This window comes from Drosophila navojoa, chromosome X (assembly GCF_054131105.1).
Source record: "Drosophila navojoa isolate 15081-1374.11 chromosome X, UAZ_NAV_1.0, whole genome shotgun sequence".
NCBI lineage: Eukaryota > Metazoa > Arthropoda > Insecta > Diptera > Drosophilidae > Drosophila > Drosophila navojoa.
Genome location: NC_142895.1, coordinates 17,695,526 through 17,715,657, shown reverse-complemented (window position 1 = coordinate 17,715,657; position 20,132 = coordinate 17,695,526). Strand labels below are relative to the sequence as shown.

The following is a 20,132-nucleotide window of genomic DNA, read 5'->3' as shown; positions in this document are numbered from 1 at the left end:
TTTAATAAATAAATATAATCAAGTTTCTGTTAAATAGGGTTTTTATAAATTAATTAATTAAATAATTTCCACAATATTTACTTCAAGTTGTATTTTTGAAATTTAACAGTTTCGTGCTCAAAGCTGATTCGGTCGTGATAGTTGTTGTAGTATCGATAGTTTTTGTAGTGCATGAATTATTTTTTTTTAAGCCAAGTTTTCACTTGGTTTACTATCGATATAAGATAAACATTCCGAGCTCTTGCTTTGCGGTGAGCCAGCGCCTATTTTAGTGTGTAAAGCGGCTAATAATGCAAAGATGGTGGCCGGTGCAGTGGTCAGAGCTTCTGCTGGTTCTGCTCTTGGTCGCTGCCTCACGGGCCACGTCTGGCCGACCACCGCATAACACAACAGTAGCTAAGCCCAGTCAGCTGAGGGACACCAGCTTCTGCCAGAGTGACCTCTTTTGGCGCCTTCCCGCCAAGGACACGTGTCCCGGCTCCATACTGCCGTTGCGCGGCACCATCTATATTCTGTACGATGTGAACATCTCTGAGGGATTCAATCTGCGTCGCGATGTGTACATTCGCATGGCGGTCTTTGTCCGTCGCCTGCGACGCCGCAAACGATTTCGTAATGTGCGACTCGTGCTGCCGCCCTGGCCACGGCTCTATCACTGGCACTCACATGGCCTAGCCCAGAGCGATCTAATGTGGCGCAACTTTTTCGACTTGGACAGTCTGCGTCGCTATGCGCCGGTGCTCGACTACGACGAGTTCGTGGCCGAGTACCGTCAATTCGGTATGCCGGCGCCGCCCTACGTGCACGTCTCCCAGGCTTTTCGCCTGACCCACTATGAGATCATGAAGGAGCAGGGCATATTCCGGGACAAGTACGAGCGCATAACCCCAGAGGACTCCAATGGCCGCCGTATCGAAGCCTGCAATGAGAAGTCCATCAGTGGTGGTCCGCTGCTCCAGCAGCGACTCCTGCGATATGACCGCTTTCACTGTGTGCGGTTCCAGGGCAGCGCTGGCCTGCTGGAGCGCATGCTGCGCGAAGCCATTGATGAGGACACGTCTGGGATTGAGGATGTGGACGATATGCGCGTCTATGCGGTGCTCAGCGCCGAGACCGTGCTGCACGACAATTGGGGCGATGAGCACTTTTGGATGGCGCGGCGCTCGATGCGCTTTGCCAAGTTCCTCAACCAGGTGGCCGCCGACTTTCGACTGATGGCGCTCAGCACCACGGACACGACGGCCGGCGTGCAGCGACCCGCCATGTGGGAGCTGGAGCGGCCGAAGCGCGATGCACGCGGCGGCGACTACCTCTGCGCCCATCTTCGGCGAGGCGACTTCGTGAGATCACGGGAATCGACCACGCCCACGCTGAAGGCGGCGGCACAGCAGATAAAGCAGTTGCTGCGCGCATTCAATTTGACCACAGTGTTTGTGGCAAGCGATGCGACGCCATACGAGCTGCTGGAGCTGAAGGAGCTCTTCTATCGATTCCGGTTTGTGCACTTTACGCCGGAATCGAATGTGCAGCGACAGCAGTTGAAGGATGGCGGCGTGGCCATCGTCGATCAGCTAATCTGCGCCTATGCCCGCTACTTTGTGGGCACGTACGAGAGCACGTTCACGTACCGCATCTACGAGGAACGCGAGATTCTCGGCTTCAGCAAATCGAGCACCTTCAATACATTCTGCAAGGCGTTGGGCGGCAATTGTGCCCGGAATGCCGTCTGGCCGATTGTGTGGAATGATGAGGATGACGAAAGATTTTACTAACTGTTTTTTATTTTGTGCATTTTGTTTTACACAGACAGCATATTAGGGCCACTCGTTTTTTTAAATGTAATAGTTAAGTGTATTTTACATAGGATTATTTTTGAATAATGTGAAACTTCGAACAAACTGCGATGCCATACCAAAAACAAAGTTAAACTCATTTTAAACGTACATTGCCACTCACACATGTACATACATATATTTTGGATATACAGGGAGAACTGATAAAGGTATGTCATGTACAGCTTAATTTTGTAAAGTGTATTATAAATTATTTTGAACAACTTCACTTTGAATATTTAAATAAACGATATAATACTAGGTGTCACAGAATACCGATAACATTGTTTTAGTATTTATTTGGTATTGTACTGCACAGATATCAATAGTGCAGATATATCGATAAGTGCGAAGCAAATCCCAAAGACTCAGTTCACACAGTCGCACGTGTTTCGTTTTTATTAACTTAATAATTCAACTGTAATCAATATCCTTTGCCAAAATGGGCAAAAAGAACAAAGCTGGCACCAATCTGGGCCGTCAGCTAATTAAAGATCGCTTTGGCCATACGCCACGGCGCAAGGTGGACAACGACACAATGGTGCGTAGTAAATTCTTCCATTGCAAGCAATTAGCTAATTTCATGTCTGTGCGTATATAAACACGTAGCTACACACAACAGAGCTGCAGGATGGCTACGATTGGGGTCGTCTAAACCTGTCGTCCGTAACCGAGGAGTCGTCGTTCAATGCATTTTTACGCACTGCTGAATTGGCTGGCACGGAATTCCAGGCCGAGAAACTGAACATCACGTTTGTTAATCCAAAGCAGCGTGTGGGTCTACTTAGCAAGACACAGGAGCAGATGATGCACCAAAAGCATGCCGAGCATCGTGATCAACTGAAAATTCCACGTCGTCCCAAATGGACCAAGGAAATGAGTGCCGAGGATCTGGAGCGTGCCGAAAATGAAGCCTTCCTTAATTGGCGTCGGGACTTGGCGCTGCTGCAGGAGAGCGAAGAGATCCTTATGACGCCGTACGAAAAGAATCTCGAGTTCTGGCGTCAGTTGTGGCGCGTCGTCGAGCGCTCTGATGTCGTTGTCCAAATTGTGGATGCACGTAATCCGTTGCTGTTTCGTAGCGTCGATCTGGAACGCTATGTGAAAGAGGTGGACGGCAACAAAATGAATATGATCTTGGTGAACAAATCAGATTTGCTAACGCTGGAACAGCGACAACACTGGGCACAATATTTCGACTGTGAGGGCATACGCACGGCCTTTTATTCCGCCACCCTGGTGGAGGAGGAGCTAAAGCGCGAGGCTGAGGCTGCCAAGCATGCTGATGACTCGCCGTCATCAGCGATGGAACTGAAGCAGCTGCGCGAGGCGGCTGAGGAGATCCAGCAATCCCTGGACGTGGTCGAGCACGCACTGGAAGCCATAGAGAGCAAAATGGGAACCAAGAGTGAATCGGCAGTAACAACAGACCCTAAGCTGCCCAAGCTGCCCACAGACAAGAACAGCGCACATCTGCTCTCTCGCACAGAGCTCATCGAGTTCTTGCGCCACATCTATAATGGTCCGAGGCACACTGCACAGCATGTGACCATTGGCATGGTCGGCTACCCGAATGTGGGCAAGAGCAGCACGATTAACTCACTGATGACTGTGAAGAAGGTGTCCGTGTCTGCGACGCCCGGCAAGACAAAGCGCTTCCAGACGCTCTTCCTGGACAAAGATATTCTGCTCTGTGATTGCCCCGGCCTGGTGATGCCCAGCTTTGTGCTCACCAAGGCAGACATGTTGCTCAATGGCATACTGCCAATTGATCAAATGCGCGACCATGTGCCCGCCGTGAATTTGCTCTGCGAGCGTATACCTCGCCATGTGCTCGAGGATAAGTATGGCATTGTGATAGCCAAGCCCCTGGAGGGCGAGGATCCGAATCGTCCACCTTTCGCCGAGGAGCTGTTGCTCGCCTATGGCTGTAAGTGAAACGTATAATATTGCCCTATGTGTCACAGACTAAATTGAATAAACCATTTCGCAGATAATCGCGGCTTCATGACCTCAAACGGCCAACCGGATCAGGCGCGCTCAGCTCGCTATGTATTGAAGGACTACGTCAATGGCAAGCTGCTGTTTGCTCTAGGCCCGCCGTCTGTCGTTCAGTCCGAATATCACAAATTTCCCGAGCGCCAACGTAAGCCGGTTGAGGAATCACAGCTGCCCGGACAACAGCAACGAGCCATGCGCGTAAGTTGACACCTTGATTAGGCTTTCTGTGCCACAACTTAAGTCGCATTTGTTCACAGATCGATAAGAGCTCCTCCAAGGAACTAGATCAACAGTTCTTCACCTCCAAGCCAAGCGTTGCCCATGTAAAGGGTCGCACCAACTTTCCCCATGTGCGCCTGGCAAACGATGGCAACCTCGTCGCTGGCGAGGCGCCAGCCAAGCCCTGGCGCAACGTGAAAAAGGAGCGACGCGAGAAGCTGCGCAAGAAGTTCTCCCACCTGGATGAGCACTAGTTGGGCCACAGGGAGAGATTACACAGCACGGTGGTGCAGTCGGTCGAGTGCTTGACGAGGGCCAGCGCCAACTGTTTTTAAATTTATTTTAGTCTAAGAATTAATTTACATGCCGCTCTTACACGAATGCCAGCTCCCAGAGATGGCCATTTGCGTGGCTCAACCAAGTGTACATAGATGGACATCTGAATCATTCAACTAAAGTAACTTCATTTTTTTTTTTTACACTTTTTGCTAAATAGTAAGTCGTGAATTTAGTGAAAGGCAAACTCTAATCAATATATAACTGTTTGCAATTTAAACTCTCTGTTTACTTTCATTGTTGCCGAAGATCAGTTATCAATCTTGCTTTACTATATAGACACCTAAGCCGCTCAGCTGCCTGTGAAACACATTCATATCGCCATCTCATGCAACCGGCTCGCTTGTGTCTTGCCTCTCGCTCACTCTCGCTCTGTGGCTCTGCAGGGCTGCACATGCCTTTATTTATAGCATATGAAATATGCAGCTACAGCATTACAAGACACTCTCCAAACAAGTTCTGATACGCTGCTGCTGTAAGTGGAACATTAGGGATATCAGCTGGCGTTTGTAACGGACAGCAGAAAGAGCCGTTCGACTGGGGTTGCTATAGAGAACAATTTGAGCGACTTAAAGTGTGCTTAGTTTATGTTATTATTTATCATTTTTTTTTTCAAATGCAATATAGTTTTCTTGATGCATGTATATATCATATCTTGTATGTAGATTTCATGATACTTGATTGTCAATTTCTTAAATAGAGTAGTTTCGATCTAAAAACTTAATTTTGAGGTTGAATAAATGAAGTCGAAATGATTGCTAAGCCAGATCAGAGCTGACTTTACTCTGCAGTCGGTTAGGAATTGGTATAATCTATGTAGATTGAGTTTGTCAAGAATAAAGATATTAGATGAACTAGATTGTTTTCTTAGGGCTCTGCCAGAATTTATATATAAATAATTCTGTAAAACATCTGTTATGTATCATGATTAAATTTTCTAAACTATATATAATATTTATATATATTTATTATTGTCAACAAAAAAAATACCATATGTATATTATATTTCAGCTGAAACTTAATATGGAATCATGAAATCAAGTTAATTCATTGAGGGTATATAAATTATATGGAACTGTGAAATCAAGTTCGATGAATTGGATTCTAGCATATAGAATACATAGGTGTTACAATTCGAAAATTTCAAGTTTTAAAACCTAAAATGTCATTTAGCTTAGCTATACTGCAAGTGATATTAATAATATATTATATTTCAATCAACATGAATTCAAGGGTATTTCCAGGTCGTTGCTGCCCAGATCATTTCCCGTTCAATAACAAAATGCAAAATATGTTTAGCTCTTTTTATGGAATGTGTCGCTGGAGCAAGTTGTTGTTCTTGTTCTTGTTGATTCAGTTGACAAAGAGAGTAAGCTGAACGAGAGTAGAAGCAGGAAAAGGGGAAGGAGAAGTTGCTCTTGCTGCTGCAAAACTGAACTTTGGATTTAGAAACATCAGCGATAGCTGCTGAGCGACCTCCTCGACTTTGCGTCGATGTTGATAACCAGCCACATGTGTGTGCATGTATGTGTGTGTATATGCATGTGTGTGTGTTTATACGAGTGTACATATATGCACATGTGTGGCTACGATCTGTTTGTGCGCTGCGCTTGTCGCACTCGGCAATTAGGTGAACTGAACTAGTCTGTTCTCCAACGTTGCAATGAGCGAAGGTGGAAACGCTGCGCCGGCCACTCCGACGGCCAATTTCAAAACGTTCAAGGAGCTGCGATTGGAGCGCCGCGGCGCGCTCCTGGAGATCCAATTCAATCGGCCGGCGGTGCAGAATGCGCTGCGCCGTCGCACCGTCTACGAGCTGCTGCGCGCTCTGGACGTGGCCAATGCGGACGAGACGGTCAGCATCGTTGTGCTGACGGGCAATGCAACGGCGTTCACGTCGGGCAACGACCTCACCGATCTGCTCGCGCTCCAACGGAAGAGCGGCACCGAGGCACTGGACGTGCACTTTCGTGCCTCGAACTACGTGATGAAGTCGCTGGTGAAGAAGATGCTCAACAATCGCAAGGTCCTGGTGGCCCTCGTCCAGGGCAACTGCATTGGCTTGGGCGTTGTCATCTGCGCGCTGTGCGACATTATCTACGCCACGGAATCGGCCCAGTTCTGGCTGCCCTTCTCCCAGCTGGGCCTGTGCGCCGAGGGCGCCACCAGCTGGACGCTGCCCCAGCTGCTGGGCCGCAGCAAGGCGGCGGAGCTGCTGCTGTTCGGCGAGCGGCTGGACGGCAGGACGGCACTGCAGCACGGCATGATCGCCAGCCTGGTGACCGACGAGCAGGAGTTCTGGCGGCGCATGGAGCAGCATTCCCGTCTGCCGGCCGCCTCGTTGCGCAGCTCCAAAAAGCTGCTGCTGCAGCCATGGCGCCAGCAGCTGCTCAGTGCCCTGGACGCCGAGTGCGAGCAGCTGGAGGCACTGCGCCTCGGCCCCACCTATCGAGCGCAGATAATGGCCTTTGCCAGAAGGAGCAAGCTGTGAATGCCTCTAATCGCCTAGGTAATAAGTACACTAAAAATATTATATTCCTGGAAAACTTTTTTTTTTAATGTGTTAAAATAAAAATATATGAAATAAACCTAGAGAGTGAATACGCATGCGAAAAGAGAGACAGAGAGAGTGAGAGAGCGAGAGAGAGCCTTTGAAGCAGCTATGTGTATAGAAAGGGAAAATATTTTCGAGAGAGTGAGAGAGAGAACATAGAGAGCTATGGAAGCATTAAGAAATGAATGAGAATGAAAAAGAGAAAGAAGGAGATAAATGATAGACAGGGAGAAATTCATGGAATAAGAGAACGAGTCAGAAGGAGAATGAGTAAGGAAATGAGAGTGAGAGAAACATATATATAGAGACAAAAATATTGAGTGTGATTACGAGAGATGGAAAGAGAGAGTAATAGAGGTGAAAAACCGAAAATAAAGGATAGAGAATGATGCAAGAGCGAGAAAGAGAGGGAGTAAGAGCGAGATATGGAACGAGAGAGTGAAACAATTGCGAGATTAGGTTGATAGGCAGTGGGAGAGAATAACAAAATGAGAGAGAGAGAGAGAGAGAGAGACACAATCAAAGGGGATACATATAAAAAGCGCTAGAAAAATTATGTAAAAAGTATAAATTGAAAGAGAGAGAAAGATATAAGGAGATAGGGAAATTAACCAGAAAGGGAGAGCCAGCAACAGCAAAAGTATAAGCGAAAGGGAGAAAGAGATAGTGGGCTAGTATAAGACAATAAGATGGAAATGAATTGCATGCTGAGATCCAGTAATCTTAGCCAAATATTCCTAATCAACTAATCGTAATGTTTATTAAGTCAAACAGTCAACTCGACTGATAAAATAAACTACTCCAGACACTCGAAAGCCATATGCAAGTTGTGCATGCGATACCTTGGTATATCCACATATATGGTATATAATTAGATATCAGGCTATCTCGTTCCATTTATCAGCCGAGTCTTCGATGCAGAGATAAAGTCTTTATTAGATTTTGCAAACGCAGCTGCAATCTCTTCTATCCGATACCATGTCTTTCCTTGCTTGCTCTTCTCAACTAGTTCACTTGATAAAGACTTACCATATTATCAGCTCTATGGACTGAGTTTACTGAGTTGGTATACTAAAGATTATATAGAGTGAAGCCTTTCATGATATGCAGAAGATCTGCAGCCTGCAACGAGCTCACCTTGAAGAAACCCCATACAGACACACAGTTATCTAGATATTCCATATCTCTATAGATCTATGTGCCGCTCTATAATGAAGAGAAATCATTTCGCATTTTGATTGAAAGAAAGGAGTTTGTATTTTCATATAAGTTCTCAGAATTTGAGCTGTGTTATTGCCGTTGATGCTATAACCATTTTTTTTTTTTGTTTTTTTCTCTTTTGTTTTTTCATTTTCTCTTTTAGTTTTGTTTTTCTTTTCGAATTATTAATATTAAATGTAGTTTTTAAAGTGAAGTGTAAAGGATTTTTGCTCTATGTGTATTCCATTTGTTGCTTGTATGTATGCATCGCCATTCTTATAAAGCAATTATATATATATATATATATATGTGTGTGTGTGTGTGTTTGAAATGTTTCAGATAATTTGTTGCTTGCTTAAAATGTTCATAAGCCTGACCTTGGTTTGTTCGTTTGTTAAGTGAATCTGGCTTAGCTTAAAGCTGTTGTTGTTGGTCAAGCCACTCAGTATGTATATGCATATATATGTATGTATGTGCATATATATACATATACATGCTTGTACAAGTGTATGTGCATTTACTTGGTATAAAGTTGCATTTCTTTTGTTTTTCTTTTTGTTTTTCTTTTGATTTGTTTCTTTTCTTTGCCTTTCTTGGAGATGATCTTTGTTTATATATATTTTTTTAAATTTTTTTGCATATGCAATTTGTTGTTGTTCTTTTCTACAATTTTATATATTTTATAAATATTTATTTTATAAATTTTTGTTTTGTTTTTTTTTTTTTACTGCTAGTTTCGATAAGAAAATAATTTTGTTTGGATATTAATGCATTTGTTTTAATTGTTGTTGTTGGCTTTATTATAGTATATATATATATATATATATATATGTACATATATATGCATATAGATTATTTGTTGGATTCTCATTTGTTATTGTTATGCTTGAATATGTTTAAACACTCTTCATGTGTAAAGTAAAATTGGTTGTCTAGATTATTCACTAGCGCTCTTCTTCTTAAATATTGTTATTAATTATTAATAATTATTAATTAATTATTATTTATATATATATATATGTATATATTGTTGTTGCTGTTGTTGTTGTCGTATGCCGCAATTTGTTAATACTTTTCTGTTACATTTTGTTATTTTTATTTTTATTTTTAATTTTGTTTTTTTTTTTTTTTTTTTGCTACAGTTGGCATTTGATGAACTGTTCGATTCGCTTTAGATTTATTCATAATTTGTTATTTATAGTATTACTAGCTACGCTTTAACAGACAAAAAAAAAATTAACAGTTATAATATATAATGCACCTGCGCTAACTTTTGTGTTCATTTGTTAATCAAAGTGTTTTGTAGTTTATTTTTTTTTTTTTAATTTTTTGTTTATAGTATTTATAAATTTAAATCATCTTGTATTGCTTTATTAATTTACTAGTTGAACTTTTCACCGATGCTTTCTATCGCTTGTTATTGCTTTCCATTGGCATCATCAATGATCGAATCGATCATCGATTATCGATAATTGACTACCGATCATCAATCATCGATGGTCAACTATCGATCATATGTGTTTCATATAAACTTTTGTGAATTTCTTTCTTACGAAATCTTAAACCCTGCACCCAAAATATCTGAAAGAGCTCGGAAATATATCTATGAAAAGGCAGTATATATATCTATGTATGTGTATATAAATCGATATACATATATGTATGTATCTTCGCATTGCCTGGGCAGTATGATTGCAGGTGACGGCGTGAGGGGAGGGGGCACAGGGCGGCGGCATGCGTGAGTGCGGCTTATAGTATGCTCTATGTGGCTTAAATTGACGCTGAATGTCCTCTATGCATACCCTGTTATTGCTGTTAGCGGGTTTATAGACGTCTCAGGCTATTGATCAGTTTCGCTTAAATATAAATTATATATGTATGTATATTTATATATGTATATCAGTTTATACCTATTATGAGTCCATAAAGCTACTTATTTGCCATCTTTGCCAGTCTAGTTGCCTTTTGTATTGCAAATTCTAGAAGGGATTTTTGGTTTTTCTTTTTATTTGATCATTTCTAAATTCAAATTTTAATATATATTTTTTGTAATGTAATAAAATATTAAGTTATTTTTTGCCTTGTTGCAATTAAATACGTATTATAAATATTTTGGATGCACTACGGTCTATGAATATATCTTGTGTGTGTGTGTGTGTTATGTCTATTCAATTTTTTCTTGTTTTTTTCTTTGCTTGTCTGGCGAAGCGGCTCTCGTTCAGTTGAGCACAAAACAGAAAGAGACGGAAAAGAAGAAAGAGAGAGAGCGAGACTGTGCATTGGGTACAGGGTATTCGCTAGGCGAGCACACGTTTCTCGCACTTTTGTTGTCTGTTGGCCGTTACTGAGGACGGATTAACTACAAAAAATGCAAATGTTATGTCACTTAAGGTAATTCAAAAAGTACCGTATCTGAACTGTTTAACTAATTGTTACTATCCATCGAATTACATAAGGTATTGCACATATATATGTATGTATGTATATATACACATCTGCTTTCTCTTTATGAATTTCTAATTTTGTTTTTGTTTTAGTTTTTGTTTTTGTTGATTAGGCACGATCTCTCAAGCACCAGTTAGCATTAAGGATTGCGAATCAGGCAGCTCAACCGTAATTCAACTGAGGATTGAGGAAACCGGCCTGACGTAACTACATATATGTATATGCATATCTATATACATAAGGGTATATATACATATATATATATATACATACATATATACATAGATGCTGTAACAATTCTGTTTTCGTTTGCATTAATTGTTCATGTATGTCAGATATATCTCTATACATATGTATGTATGTATGTATTTGTTAAGTTGTTAAGGCAAACGCAAACGCATTTTAATTGTGAATACAAAGTGTCGAACGGTTTTAGCCACCCTCTCTACATTATATATGTATGTATGTAAATGTTGTTGATCTTTAAATATTTCAATAGTTCTTAGTTCTTATGCAGTTAAGCAAAATGCATATATATGTATATACACATACATGTATATATGTTTCACTAAATCATTTTCGATTATTACTAAAATGTTTTAAACTATTTGCATTATGATTTTATTTATATATATGTATATATATTTATTCATTATTATTATATGTACACATACATGTGTGCACATATAGCACATACATATGTATGTGTGTATATTATACTTTACGTGAAATCACAGTCCGTATGTGAAAAGACTTTATGTACTTGAATGATAAACTATGTATATATGTATATACACATATATACATATATATATATATGTACATATATTTGTGTGTGTGTGTGTGTGTGTAGTTGTAAATATGCATTATGTATACGCTGTATATACGCATATATTGCTAATTATATATCTAATCAATGCATAAGTTTATCTTAAGGCTGCAAAATTGTGTGTCTGTGTGTGTGTGTGTGTGTGTGAGGCAAATTTGATAACAATTTTAATTATTGGCTTTTAATATTATTTGGTATTTATTTAAAATATAAACTTTCTTCATCTTCTTCTTCTTCTTGTTGTTGTTTTTAATAAAAGGCATTTGTTTAAATCTTTTGTTCATTGTTTTTGTTTTGTTTTTGTTTTTGTTTTTTTTTTTTTTTTTTGTGAAAAAAAACTTCTTGATTTAATTTGTTCTTTTCAGATTTAAATTGATTTGTTTAACTACGTAATGAGTATGTCTATAAGATTTGATTTAAATTGTTTTCATTATTAGCTAAAATTTATATATATTTTGTTTTATTTTTTTTTATATAATTTTTAAATATATTTTATTAATCTGATGCAGTTTGTTGCTTGCCAACAATTGTTTATGTTTTTATATTAGCTAATAAAAAAAGCTTCAGTAATTTTTTTTCCTTTTTTTTTTTTTTAATTTGATATGAGCATTCACATAAGTTTTATGTTCTTAAAAATGTGTCTCTGTGTGTGTGTGTGTGTGTGGGTGTGTTGTAAAGCAATTGTTAAGCGCATCCTAGACAAAATGAACCAAACGTTAAGAGCAGTGTTCCTTGGTTTACAGTTAGGATCTAATATTGTCATCAAAAATTGGGGCACGAGCAAGAGAAGCATTTTAGTTATATAGTTCATATATGTATGTATGTATGTATATACATATGTATATATGTATATAGATGTATATAAACAAGTTCTCCGTGATGTGGAAGGAACTGTGTGTAAAATTTGTTGTTGCTTTTTTTTTTGGATTTTGATGAAAATGATTTTTGTTAAATTGTTTTTTTTTTTTTTTTGCATTTTTGTAAATTTTTTTTTGTTTCGTTTAGAGTGTTACATAATTTTTTTTTATTTTTTGTAGGTATAGTCGTAAATTTATATATATGCATATAAGTATTTGAAGTGTTTGCGGTTCAGGAAAAAAAACTGCTTACATAATGATGTTGTTGTTGTTGTTGTTGTTATTTATTAGGGTATATCTACGTGTGTGTGTGTGTCTGTGTGTTAGTTAGTAAAAATTCATAAGCGCCATTTGTCAGCTGATTTGTTCGATTTGCAGCGTAGTGGTTGTCGTTGTTGTTGTTGTTGTTGTTGTATCTAGAATGCCATGCTCGTACGCCTGCCACCCATGCCGCCCGGCCCGCCGGCCCCGCCCCCTAGACCGCCACGCATGGCGCTGTGCGATACGCTGCGCCCCATGCGCGCCTCGCTGCCGCGACGCTCACGCGCCCGCCGCAGCAGATCCGAGGTGCTGGGCCGACGACTGCTGCTGCTGCTGGTCGAGCCGCGCCGGCGACAGGACACAATGTCCGAGGTGGAGGAGCGACGAATGCCCTCGCCTGATGCTTGGCCAGCTGCCGCACCACCCGCACCACCCGCCCCAGCACCACGACCACCACTGCCGGCTGTCATGTAGGGCGAGAGATAGTACGGCGACAGCGAGGAGCAGCCGCCATAGGGGTCCATCGAGGGCAGCAGGAGGCTGCCGGAGTTGTGACGCGCCGTGAACGCCGACTGTGAATAGTCGAGCAGCAGCTTCGCCGACTCCGGCTGGCCCGGCTCCTCCAGCGCATCGCCGTCGACGGCCTCGATGCGCAGATGCGGCGGAATGCGCCTGCTGGCGGGCCCATCGCCGGCCAGGCTGGCGCCGCCGCCCAGCGAGGCGGAACGCGACTGCGCCTCCGTCCGTTGGCCAGCTGCGCCGCCGCCGCCGCCCCCCGCAGCGCCCGGGGTGCGCAGGCCGCTGTAGAGCGTCTTGATGTGAAAGTCAAAGGACTTGAAGTTGAGCAGCGAGCGTCGCTTCTGGCCCCTGGTCGAGCTCGCCTCCAGATTGTCGCCGGCTGCAGTCGGTATGTCGTTGTTGTTGAGCGCATCGCTCTGCTCGGGCGCACCACTTGAACCACTCGATGGCTCAGCTGCGGCTGCAATGGATGGCTGTTGCTGTTGCTGTTGCTGCTGCTGCTGTTGCTGTTGCTGTTGCTGTTGCTGCTGTTGCTGTTGCTGCACCTCGTGCTTGCTTATTGTTGTTGTCATAGTATTGCTACTTAGGCTAGTTTTACTGCTAATCACTTTCAAAAATTTATTATCATTATCTAAGGACTCCTTTCGTCACTGAATAACACAGAAACCCTGCTTGGCCGCCTCCTTGGCATCCGCCTCCTCGATGAACGCCTCCTCCTCGTGCTTGGGCGAATCGGCGCCGCAGGGCCCGCCGCCGCTCAGGCTAAGCGGACCCTGCGGGCAGGCTGATTGTCACCGAAGCGCCAGCGTCGATATCATTGGCGGTCGCACCGGCTTGTTCTCCAGTATCCGCTCCAATTCCAGCATCACGCTCGACGAGAGGCGCGGCAACAGCTGTGGCCGCAACGTGGAATGCCTGATTAGTACACGTAAACGATGGATCTGGCTGGGTGTTGACTCACCTGCAGCGATTGCAAGCTCTGATGCAACTGCTCCGCCGAGGTGGCGCCCAGCAGAAGGCACTGAACGGGCTCGTGCTTCAGCGACCAGGCGATGGACAGCTGGGTCGGACTGCAGCCGAGCTTCTCGGCCAGCGCGGCCAAGTCGCGCAGCCGGTCGCAGTGTCGTCGCCCCTCCTCGATGCGATCCTTGCCCCAGCTGCCCTGCGGCGACAGTGCGGCCTGGACGAGACGAAACCTTGAGTGGGCTACCACACATGGAGGCGATTGCGGTCTACTCACATTGCGATTTATCTCATCCTCCGTCCAGGAGAAGCTCTTCGTCTTGAACGAGCCCTTGGGCAGGAAGAGCTTGTCCCCGTTCTGCGTGTCACTCAGCGCCATCGAGAGGGGGCCCCAGGCCATCAGGCCCACGCCGATCTTGTTGTACATCTCGGGCAGATACAGCTCGCACTTCTCGCGACAGAACATGTGGTACTCCGATTGCTCGACAATCGGTGTGATGCAGTTAAACTGCCGGCAGTTGGTGTAGGCCTCCATTATCTCCACCTGCGACCACCGGGCCGTGCCCCAATACATGGCCCAGCCCTGCTGGATGACATAGCTCATGGCGCGCACCACTTCTGCAAGTAAGGGTCAGCGATACAGATAGGCATAAATGTAGCTTGGCATTGGTAAGGGCCTCACATGGAAGAGGCACAAGTATATAGACCAGACAGAGATGAGCAGTGATCTTTATATACATATAATGCGTAGTATTGCATTTCTAATAGATATGGTTATACAAATAGGTATAAAACAGGGTATACAATTAGGCATAAATCGAATTAAGTTGCATAAATGGCATGAAAAGCAAGATAATTAAATAGGTATAAATATAGACATAAAATTGGTATAAAATAGGTATAATAGTACAACTATTATATTAGGCATATATGGTATAAATGGCATAAAGAGAAATGTAATTTAATAGGCATAAAATACATATAGAGTTGGGTATAATATTGGAATAACATAGATGTACAATTGGAGTAATTTATATAAATGGCATAAAGAGAAATACATATATTTAACTAGGCATAAAAGGGGAATTAAAATAGGCATAAAACTGTTGTAAAATAGGTATAAAGTAAGCATAGCTGGCATGAATGGAAATATAATTAAATAGGCATAAGAAAAAGTAATGAGATAGGCATACAATTTGTATTCAATAAATATAAAATGGGCATAAATAGTATAAATGGCAAGAATAGAAATATAATTAAATAGAAATATAAATAAATTAGGTATACAAATAGGTATAAATAGTACAAATTCGTATTACTATACATTGGCACAAATATAACAAATCAAGTTAAATCAATGATACGACATATTTCAAAAAGATGCACAGCAATACAATAAAGGCATAAAAATAGGTATAGCTATCTCTATGCATAAGCGAATATACAGAGTTATACTAAATATTGTCATAAATAATATATGTGGATGTTTAGGTATAAAAAGGAGCTATGCACCAAGTCATAAATATAGTTAGGTATCGGTGGTAGTAGATTGTCAAATAGAGATTGTCAGTGAGAGAAGGAGATGTATATATATGTATATATGATATAATATAGAAACATGTATAAATTGAGATATAATTTATATAAGCTATGTTTGGTTATTGAATGAATATAAGTTTAAGAGTATTATATAAAAAATACTACAAGTATATTGTGAGTGAAATATATGTACATATTATAAGTAGGTATAAATATGCCTATATTGACTGGACTGCTTGCTTGAGCAAAGTTTGATAGACAGACCGAGTCTAATACCTTCTGCTGTTATATGTATACTCCCTATATAAATGCACTTTAGTTTCTATTATAGAGGTACTACTCTATCCATCTATCTTTTACATTCAAAGTTTCTATGAAAACAGATTGGATTTTATGCTGGAGAAAATTTTTAAAATACTAAAAAACATTTTATCAAAGAGATAGATGATGGAAAAACTGATATACTTTGAATTATCAGACTTGGTTGGTATTGCAATCAAACAGATTTTCTTCACAAAACAAAAACCTAGATAGCCAATCGAAGTTTTACTAGCTTCAGTTGATAAATCGTAACAAAGCAAGTCAGACACATATAGATATGGAGATCTGTATCAGCATTAGGTAAGCTAAGACTACCCACCTTCCATGGGACACATGGGATCGGCCTTGTGAATGATGACAATATCGATGTAGTTCAGCTGCAGGCGCTGCAGGCTGGCTCTCACGCACTCGATGATGTGTTTGCGTGAGAGACCCCGCTCCTCGGACCTGTGGAGGGCATTGAACATTGAGAGATAATGATGGATCATTGATCGTAGCAATGGGCACTCACTTGGTGCTCCAGTACACTTTGGTAGTGATCACATAGGTGGTGCGCTTCCAGCCGGTGCGCTGCAGTATCTTTCCGATCTCCGTTTCGGAGTGCGCCTCCGAGATGTCAAAGAGATTGATGCCGCTGTCGATGGCCAGCTTCAGTATGGACTCGGCCTGCTCATCGCTGACGCCCGGCGAGAAGACCGGCCAAGTGCCCAGGCCGACGTTCGAGATGCGCAGGCCGCTCTTGCCCAGATTCTTGTACCGCAGGCCCGGCGTCGGCGTCGAGCCGTGCCGCAGCGGCAGCGCCGGATTCGAGCCGAGGCTTATTGAACGGCCTATGGGGGCAATCAGTCGGTCCAGAGAGCGATCAGTTTGTCGGGGTTCGGGTACGGATTGGGTGCGGTAGGCATGCGGCGGGAAATCATTTCATTGTTAGCGGATTCCATTACCAAAGAAAAACAAAGACACCAAACAATAGAACCAAAAACAAAAACACGTGCAACAATCAGCAATTAGAAGAACTCAAACTCGGGAACCCAACGACTTTTAGAGATTACGAACTCGATAATACTTTCATATAACAGCTACATGAACTGTAGAATCGCTTGGTAGTTCAAATTCAAATTCGAACGGTGCATGCAAATAATTCTACATATGTATATATATAGATATTCCATAAAGCGGGTTTCGTGCCGGTTTCAGAATCAGAAATCGATCGTGATCGTGGAGAGAGAGAGAGAGGGAGAGAGAACGAGATAGAGAGAACGGTCTCAATGCTGAATACGCGTGCACCACTACAGTCAAAAGTTAGGGTATTGGACGTACGTCTGTGATGTGTGTATGCATTTGTGTTTATATCTTGTAATTATGGATAAAAATACAACAAGCCAAGCAATCGAAGAGTATTCAACTAAAAGAACAAAAAATTATAAGGTTATATAATAGTGAGAAATTCGATACCGAAATCAAGATGACCGCCCGTACCACTGAACTCCTCCATGCAGTCGAGCGACGCTATCGGAGCCCGGCACCTGCAAAGAGCGAAACGACATCGAATTAGAATTTGACTATCAAAATTCCAGATAGAATCATCATTATATGCATATATGTATCTAGATTGGTTCTGAATCTCGTTCGGCTCAATAGTGAACACCCCTCGTGCTGCTATCGATGATCAGTGCTATCGATAGGCAGAGCAGCTCATTACCTGTAAATGGTCACCGGGTTCGAGTCATCGCTCGCATTATCCATGTTGTTGTTGTTGTCGTTGTTGCTTGCCTGCGCACTTGCCGCGCCCATCACGAAATTCAATGTGCCGGGCAGCACCATGCCGCCCGACACACTCAAAGTACCGCTATTCAGACTGAGCATCGCTTCGCCCGCTGTCGCTGGCAGCGCAGCTGATTCAGCTGTCGTCGTCGCATAGCCCGCTGTGCCAATCATCGCTGGCGGCTGCAGTACCGTTATGGCTGCGCCGCTATTGCCCACATCGCCGCTGGCAGCGCCGCCCGATTCGTGGCCCAGCAGCAGCGGCGTGCTGGCATTGGGCGCATCCGCCGAGCTCTGCTGCTGCCCATAATCGTACGCCATTGCGTTTGTATTTGAATTTGTGTTTGCTGCATTCGCATTCGCAGTCGTGTTCGTGTTTGTGTTCGTGTTTATGTTCGTGTTCGTATTGCTGTTGTTGCTCGTCGGCTGGCCGCCATCGCCATTCAGGCTGCATACCATGGACATCTTGTATTTAACCTCTGGCGCTTTCTTACGTTTAGTTTAACACTAAATGGATTCCATTATTGTAATGCTTGATAGTTAGCTGGTTCTTTGGTTTGGTTTTTGGCTGCAGTTATCGTTGATTGATTTGTTGTTGTTGTTGTTGCTGTTGTCTTAATTATTTAATCGATTTGTACACTAATTTGCTTAAATTTGACTAATAATCACAATTTGAATGTTTCACAGCAGCTTTTAGCTGTCGCTGCTACTTTAAGGCAAGTCCAGTCAAATATTTGTTGCTTTGGATTCTATAAAGTGGAAACGCTTTAGACCGCAGCACACAGAAACGCACAAACTTTGTATTAGAGTGGGAGAGAGTGACTGAGAGGGAGAGAGTGACTGAGAGAGAGAGAGGCACACACACACACACACACACATCAACATACAATTTCCTTTCGGTTTTAGTTATAACAACTTTTGTAATCCAATCAGTGTTAAAAATGTTCCACAACAGAAAAGTCTAATTCAGAGTCAAATTCACAAATAACATTTCAAGATCGAGTTGCGATGATTCCAGGGTATTTAGCTGCTGTGCCGCATAGCTATGAAATGTCGTCAGCCATTGTTATTGTGTCCATTCAATGCGAAACAATGGGAAACTGTAAACACAACCACAGCCAGAACAACTGGGCTCTCACAAAAGGACGTTACGGCAATGGGGTCAAAGTTCACGACATGGAACCACAAAAAAAAAGCAGAAATCAGAAAAAAAAACAACAACAACAACGAAAAGCAAACGGACGGTCAAGGAAACAACAAACATTTGATTTACTTACTTACACACAAATGATACCAGTTGAATGGACAAGGACTCGGCAATTGGCATGCTGAGGCGGCAGGCCAGCCGAGCAGGACGATAATCACAGTGTAAGTCCTTGCAGACATTTGTCTAGAATAGTCGATTTAACGATTTAACTTACTTAATTGACTCAGTCAAGTTCATGAATGATTCGCAGATAGCAGATAATTTGCCAATTCTACATCGATTTGAATGCCAAAGTTATATTTGATAAACAAACTATGTGAACTAGCTCAATTTACGAACTAGTTCAGCTCAGTTGGGTAGTTTATGAGCTATGCATAGAGGAATTATGAGCTGTAGCTCAATTTTATTTATTGGTTTTCTTAAGTCAGAGATTTTTTAGAGTATATATAAGAGATTTGGTATTATTTAATTTTATTTGATAAACAAGTTCAATTTCTGGTTCACAATAGTTATTTTCCTAGAGTAGAGTAATTTCTTTGTATTGCAATACAAATTGTGAGTCTTAGATGACTTTAATAAACCAGTTCAAACGTATACAGCTCATTTAATGCACTGGTTCAATTAGCTCAGCAGTTCATTAAAGAGTCGTTAATAACGACACATAAGAGAATTTTGATTATTAGTCGACTGAGTTGATTGTAGAGTTCATTTGCGAATGAGAGACTAAACCCAAGTTCGGGGCAAGAGTGTTTTGATTTGTTCCATTAGAGAGTTGTTCAATAGAACTAATAGTTCATGAGCAGCTGAACAAGTCATGATAAGATATAGAATAGATGTTGCTGATTTGTGCCTGATCTGTCATATATAAAACTCGCTAGTTCATTTGAATCAAATGTTCAATTGAAGTTATAGCTGAAACATATAGACTTAACATCTTGTGAGCTCTTGATCAATGATGACACGAGATAAACTTTGTTGTTTAGCTTTTCTTTCTGTTTATTTGTTGTAGCCCTCTCTTGAAATGTGCTGAAAAAACAGCTGTAAACGTGACCCGCAAGCCAACGTTAGCTCGGGACCCAGGGTCGCGGCACAGGCCAGCTCACGTGGCTGGTCACGCAACACTCGGAACGAGGAACCCCAAATGCAAATTAAGCAAAAATACAAAAAATAGAGGAGAGAGAGAGAGGGAGAGAGAGAGAGAGAGAGAGAGAGAGAGAGAGAGAGAGAGAGAGAAAAACCTACAAACATTATGACCCAGGCGCAGCATTGACTTTGCCTAAAGCCC

The 20,132-nt window shown here is 42.1% G+C and overlaps 5 protein-coding genes across 5 annotated transcripts; 3 read left to right on the top strand and 2 right to left on the bottom strand.

The window, feature by feature from the left end:
• The first annotated feature begins 176 nt into the window (after positions 1 to 176).
• Positions 177 to 2,105, top strand: O-fut2 (O-fucosyltransferase 2). Its single transcript, XM_089265049.1, has one exon. It carries the CDS (start codon positions 291 to 293, stop codon positions 1,770 to 1,772), a length of 1,482 nt encoding a protein of 493 aa, XP_089121175.1. The 5' UTR covers positions 177 to 290; the 3' UTR covers positions 1,773 to 2,105.
• A 21-nt stretch (positions 2,106 to 2,126) lies between these two features.
• Positions 2,127 to 4,608, top strand: Ns3 (nucleostemin 3). Its single transcript, XM_018108064.3, has 4 exons — positions 2,127 to 2,373; positions 2,442 to 3,762; positions 3,826 to 4,031; positions 4,091 to 4,608. Exons 1-4 carry the CDS (start codon positions 2,275 to 2,277, stop codon positions 4,304 to 4,306), a joined length of 1,842 nt encoding a protein of 613 aa, XP_017963553.1. The 5' UTR covers positions 2,127 to 2,274; the 3' UTR covers positions 4,307 to 4,608.
• Positions 4,609 to 5,963: 1,355 nt separating this feature from the next.
• On the top strand, positions 5,964 to 7,005 carry LOC108656142 (enoyl-CoA delta isomerase 2). The gene has a single exon (XM_018108096.3). The coding sequence runs from the start codon at positions 6,052 to 6,054 to the stop codon at positions 6,877 to 6,879; it is 828 nt and encodes a 275-aa protein (XP_017963585.1). The 5' UTR covers positions 5,964 to 6,051; the 3' UTR covers positions 6,880 to 7,005.
• Positions 7,006 to 10,662: 3,657 nt separating this feature from the next.
• Positions 10,663 to 13,625, bottom strand: LOC149090664 (uncharacterized). Its single transcript, XM_089265038.1, has 2 exons — positions 11,393 to 13,625; positions 10,663 to 11,362 (listed from the first exon to the last, which is right to left on the bottom strand). The coding sequence occupies exon 1, from the start codon at positions 13,623 to 13,625 to the stop codon at positions 12,690 to 12,692; it is 936 nt and encodes a 311-aa protein (XP_089121164.1). The 3' UTR covers positions 10,663 to 11,362; positions 11,393 to 12,689.
• Positions 13,626 to 13,670: 45 nt separating this feature from the next.
• Positions 13,671 to 18,373, bottom strand: Hk (potassium voltage-gated channel subfamily A regulatory beta subunit hyperkinetic). Its single transcript, XM_030388330.2, has 7 exons — positions 17,579 to 18,373; positions 17,356 to 17,402; positions 16,388 to 16,706; positions 16,196 to 16,323; positions 14,294 to 14,631; positions 14,015 to 14,233; positions 13,671 to 13,946 (listed from the first exon to the last, which is right to left on the bottom strand). The coding sequence occupies exons 1-7, from the start codon at positions 18,103 to 18,105 to the stop codon at positions 13,845 to 13,847; spliced, it is 1,680 nt and encodes a 559-aa protein (XP_030244190.1). The 5' UTR covers positions 18,106 to 18,373; the 3' UTR covers positions 13,671 to 13,844.
• Between the last annotated feature and the right edge of the window lie 1,759 nt (positions 18,374 to 20,132).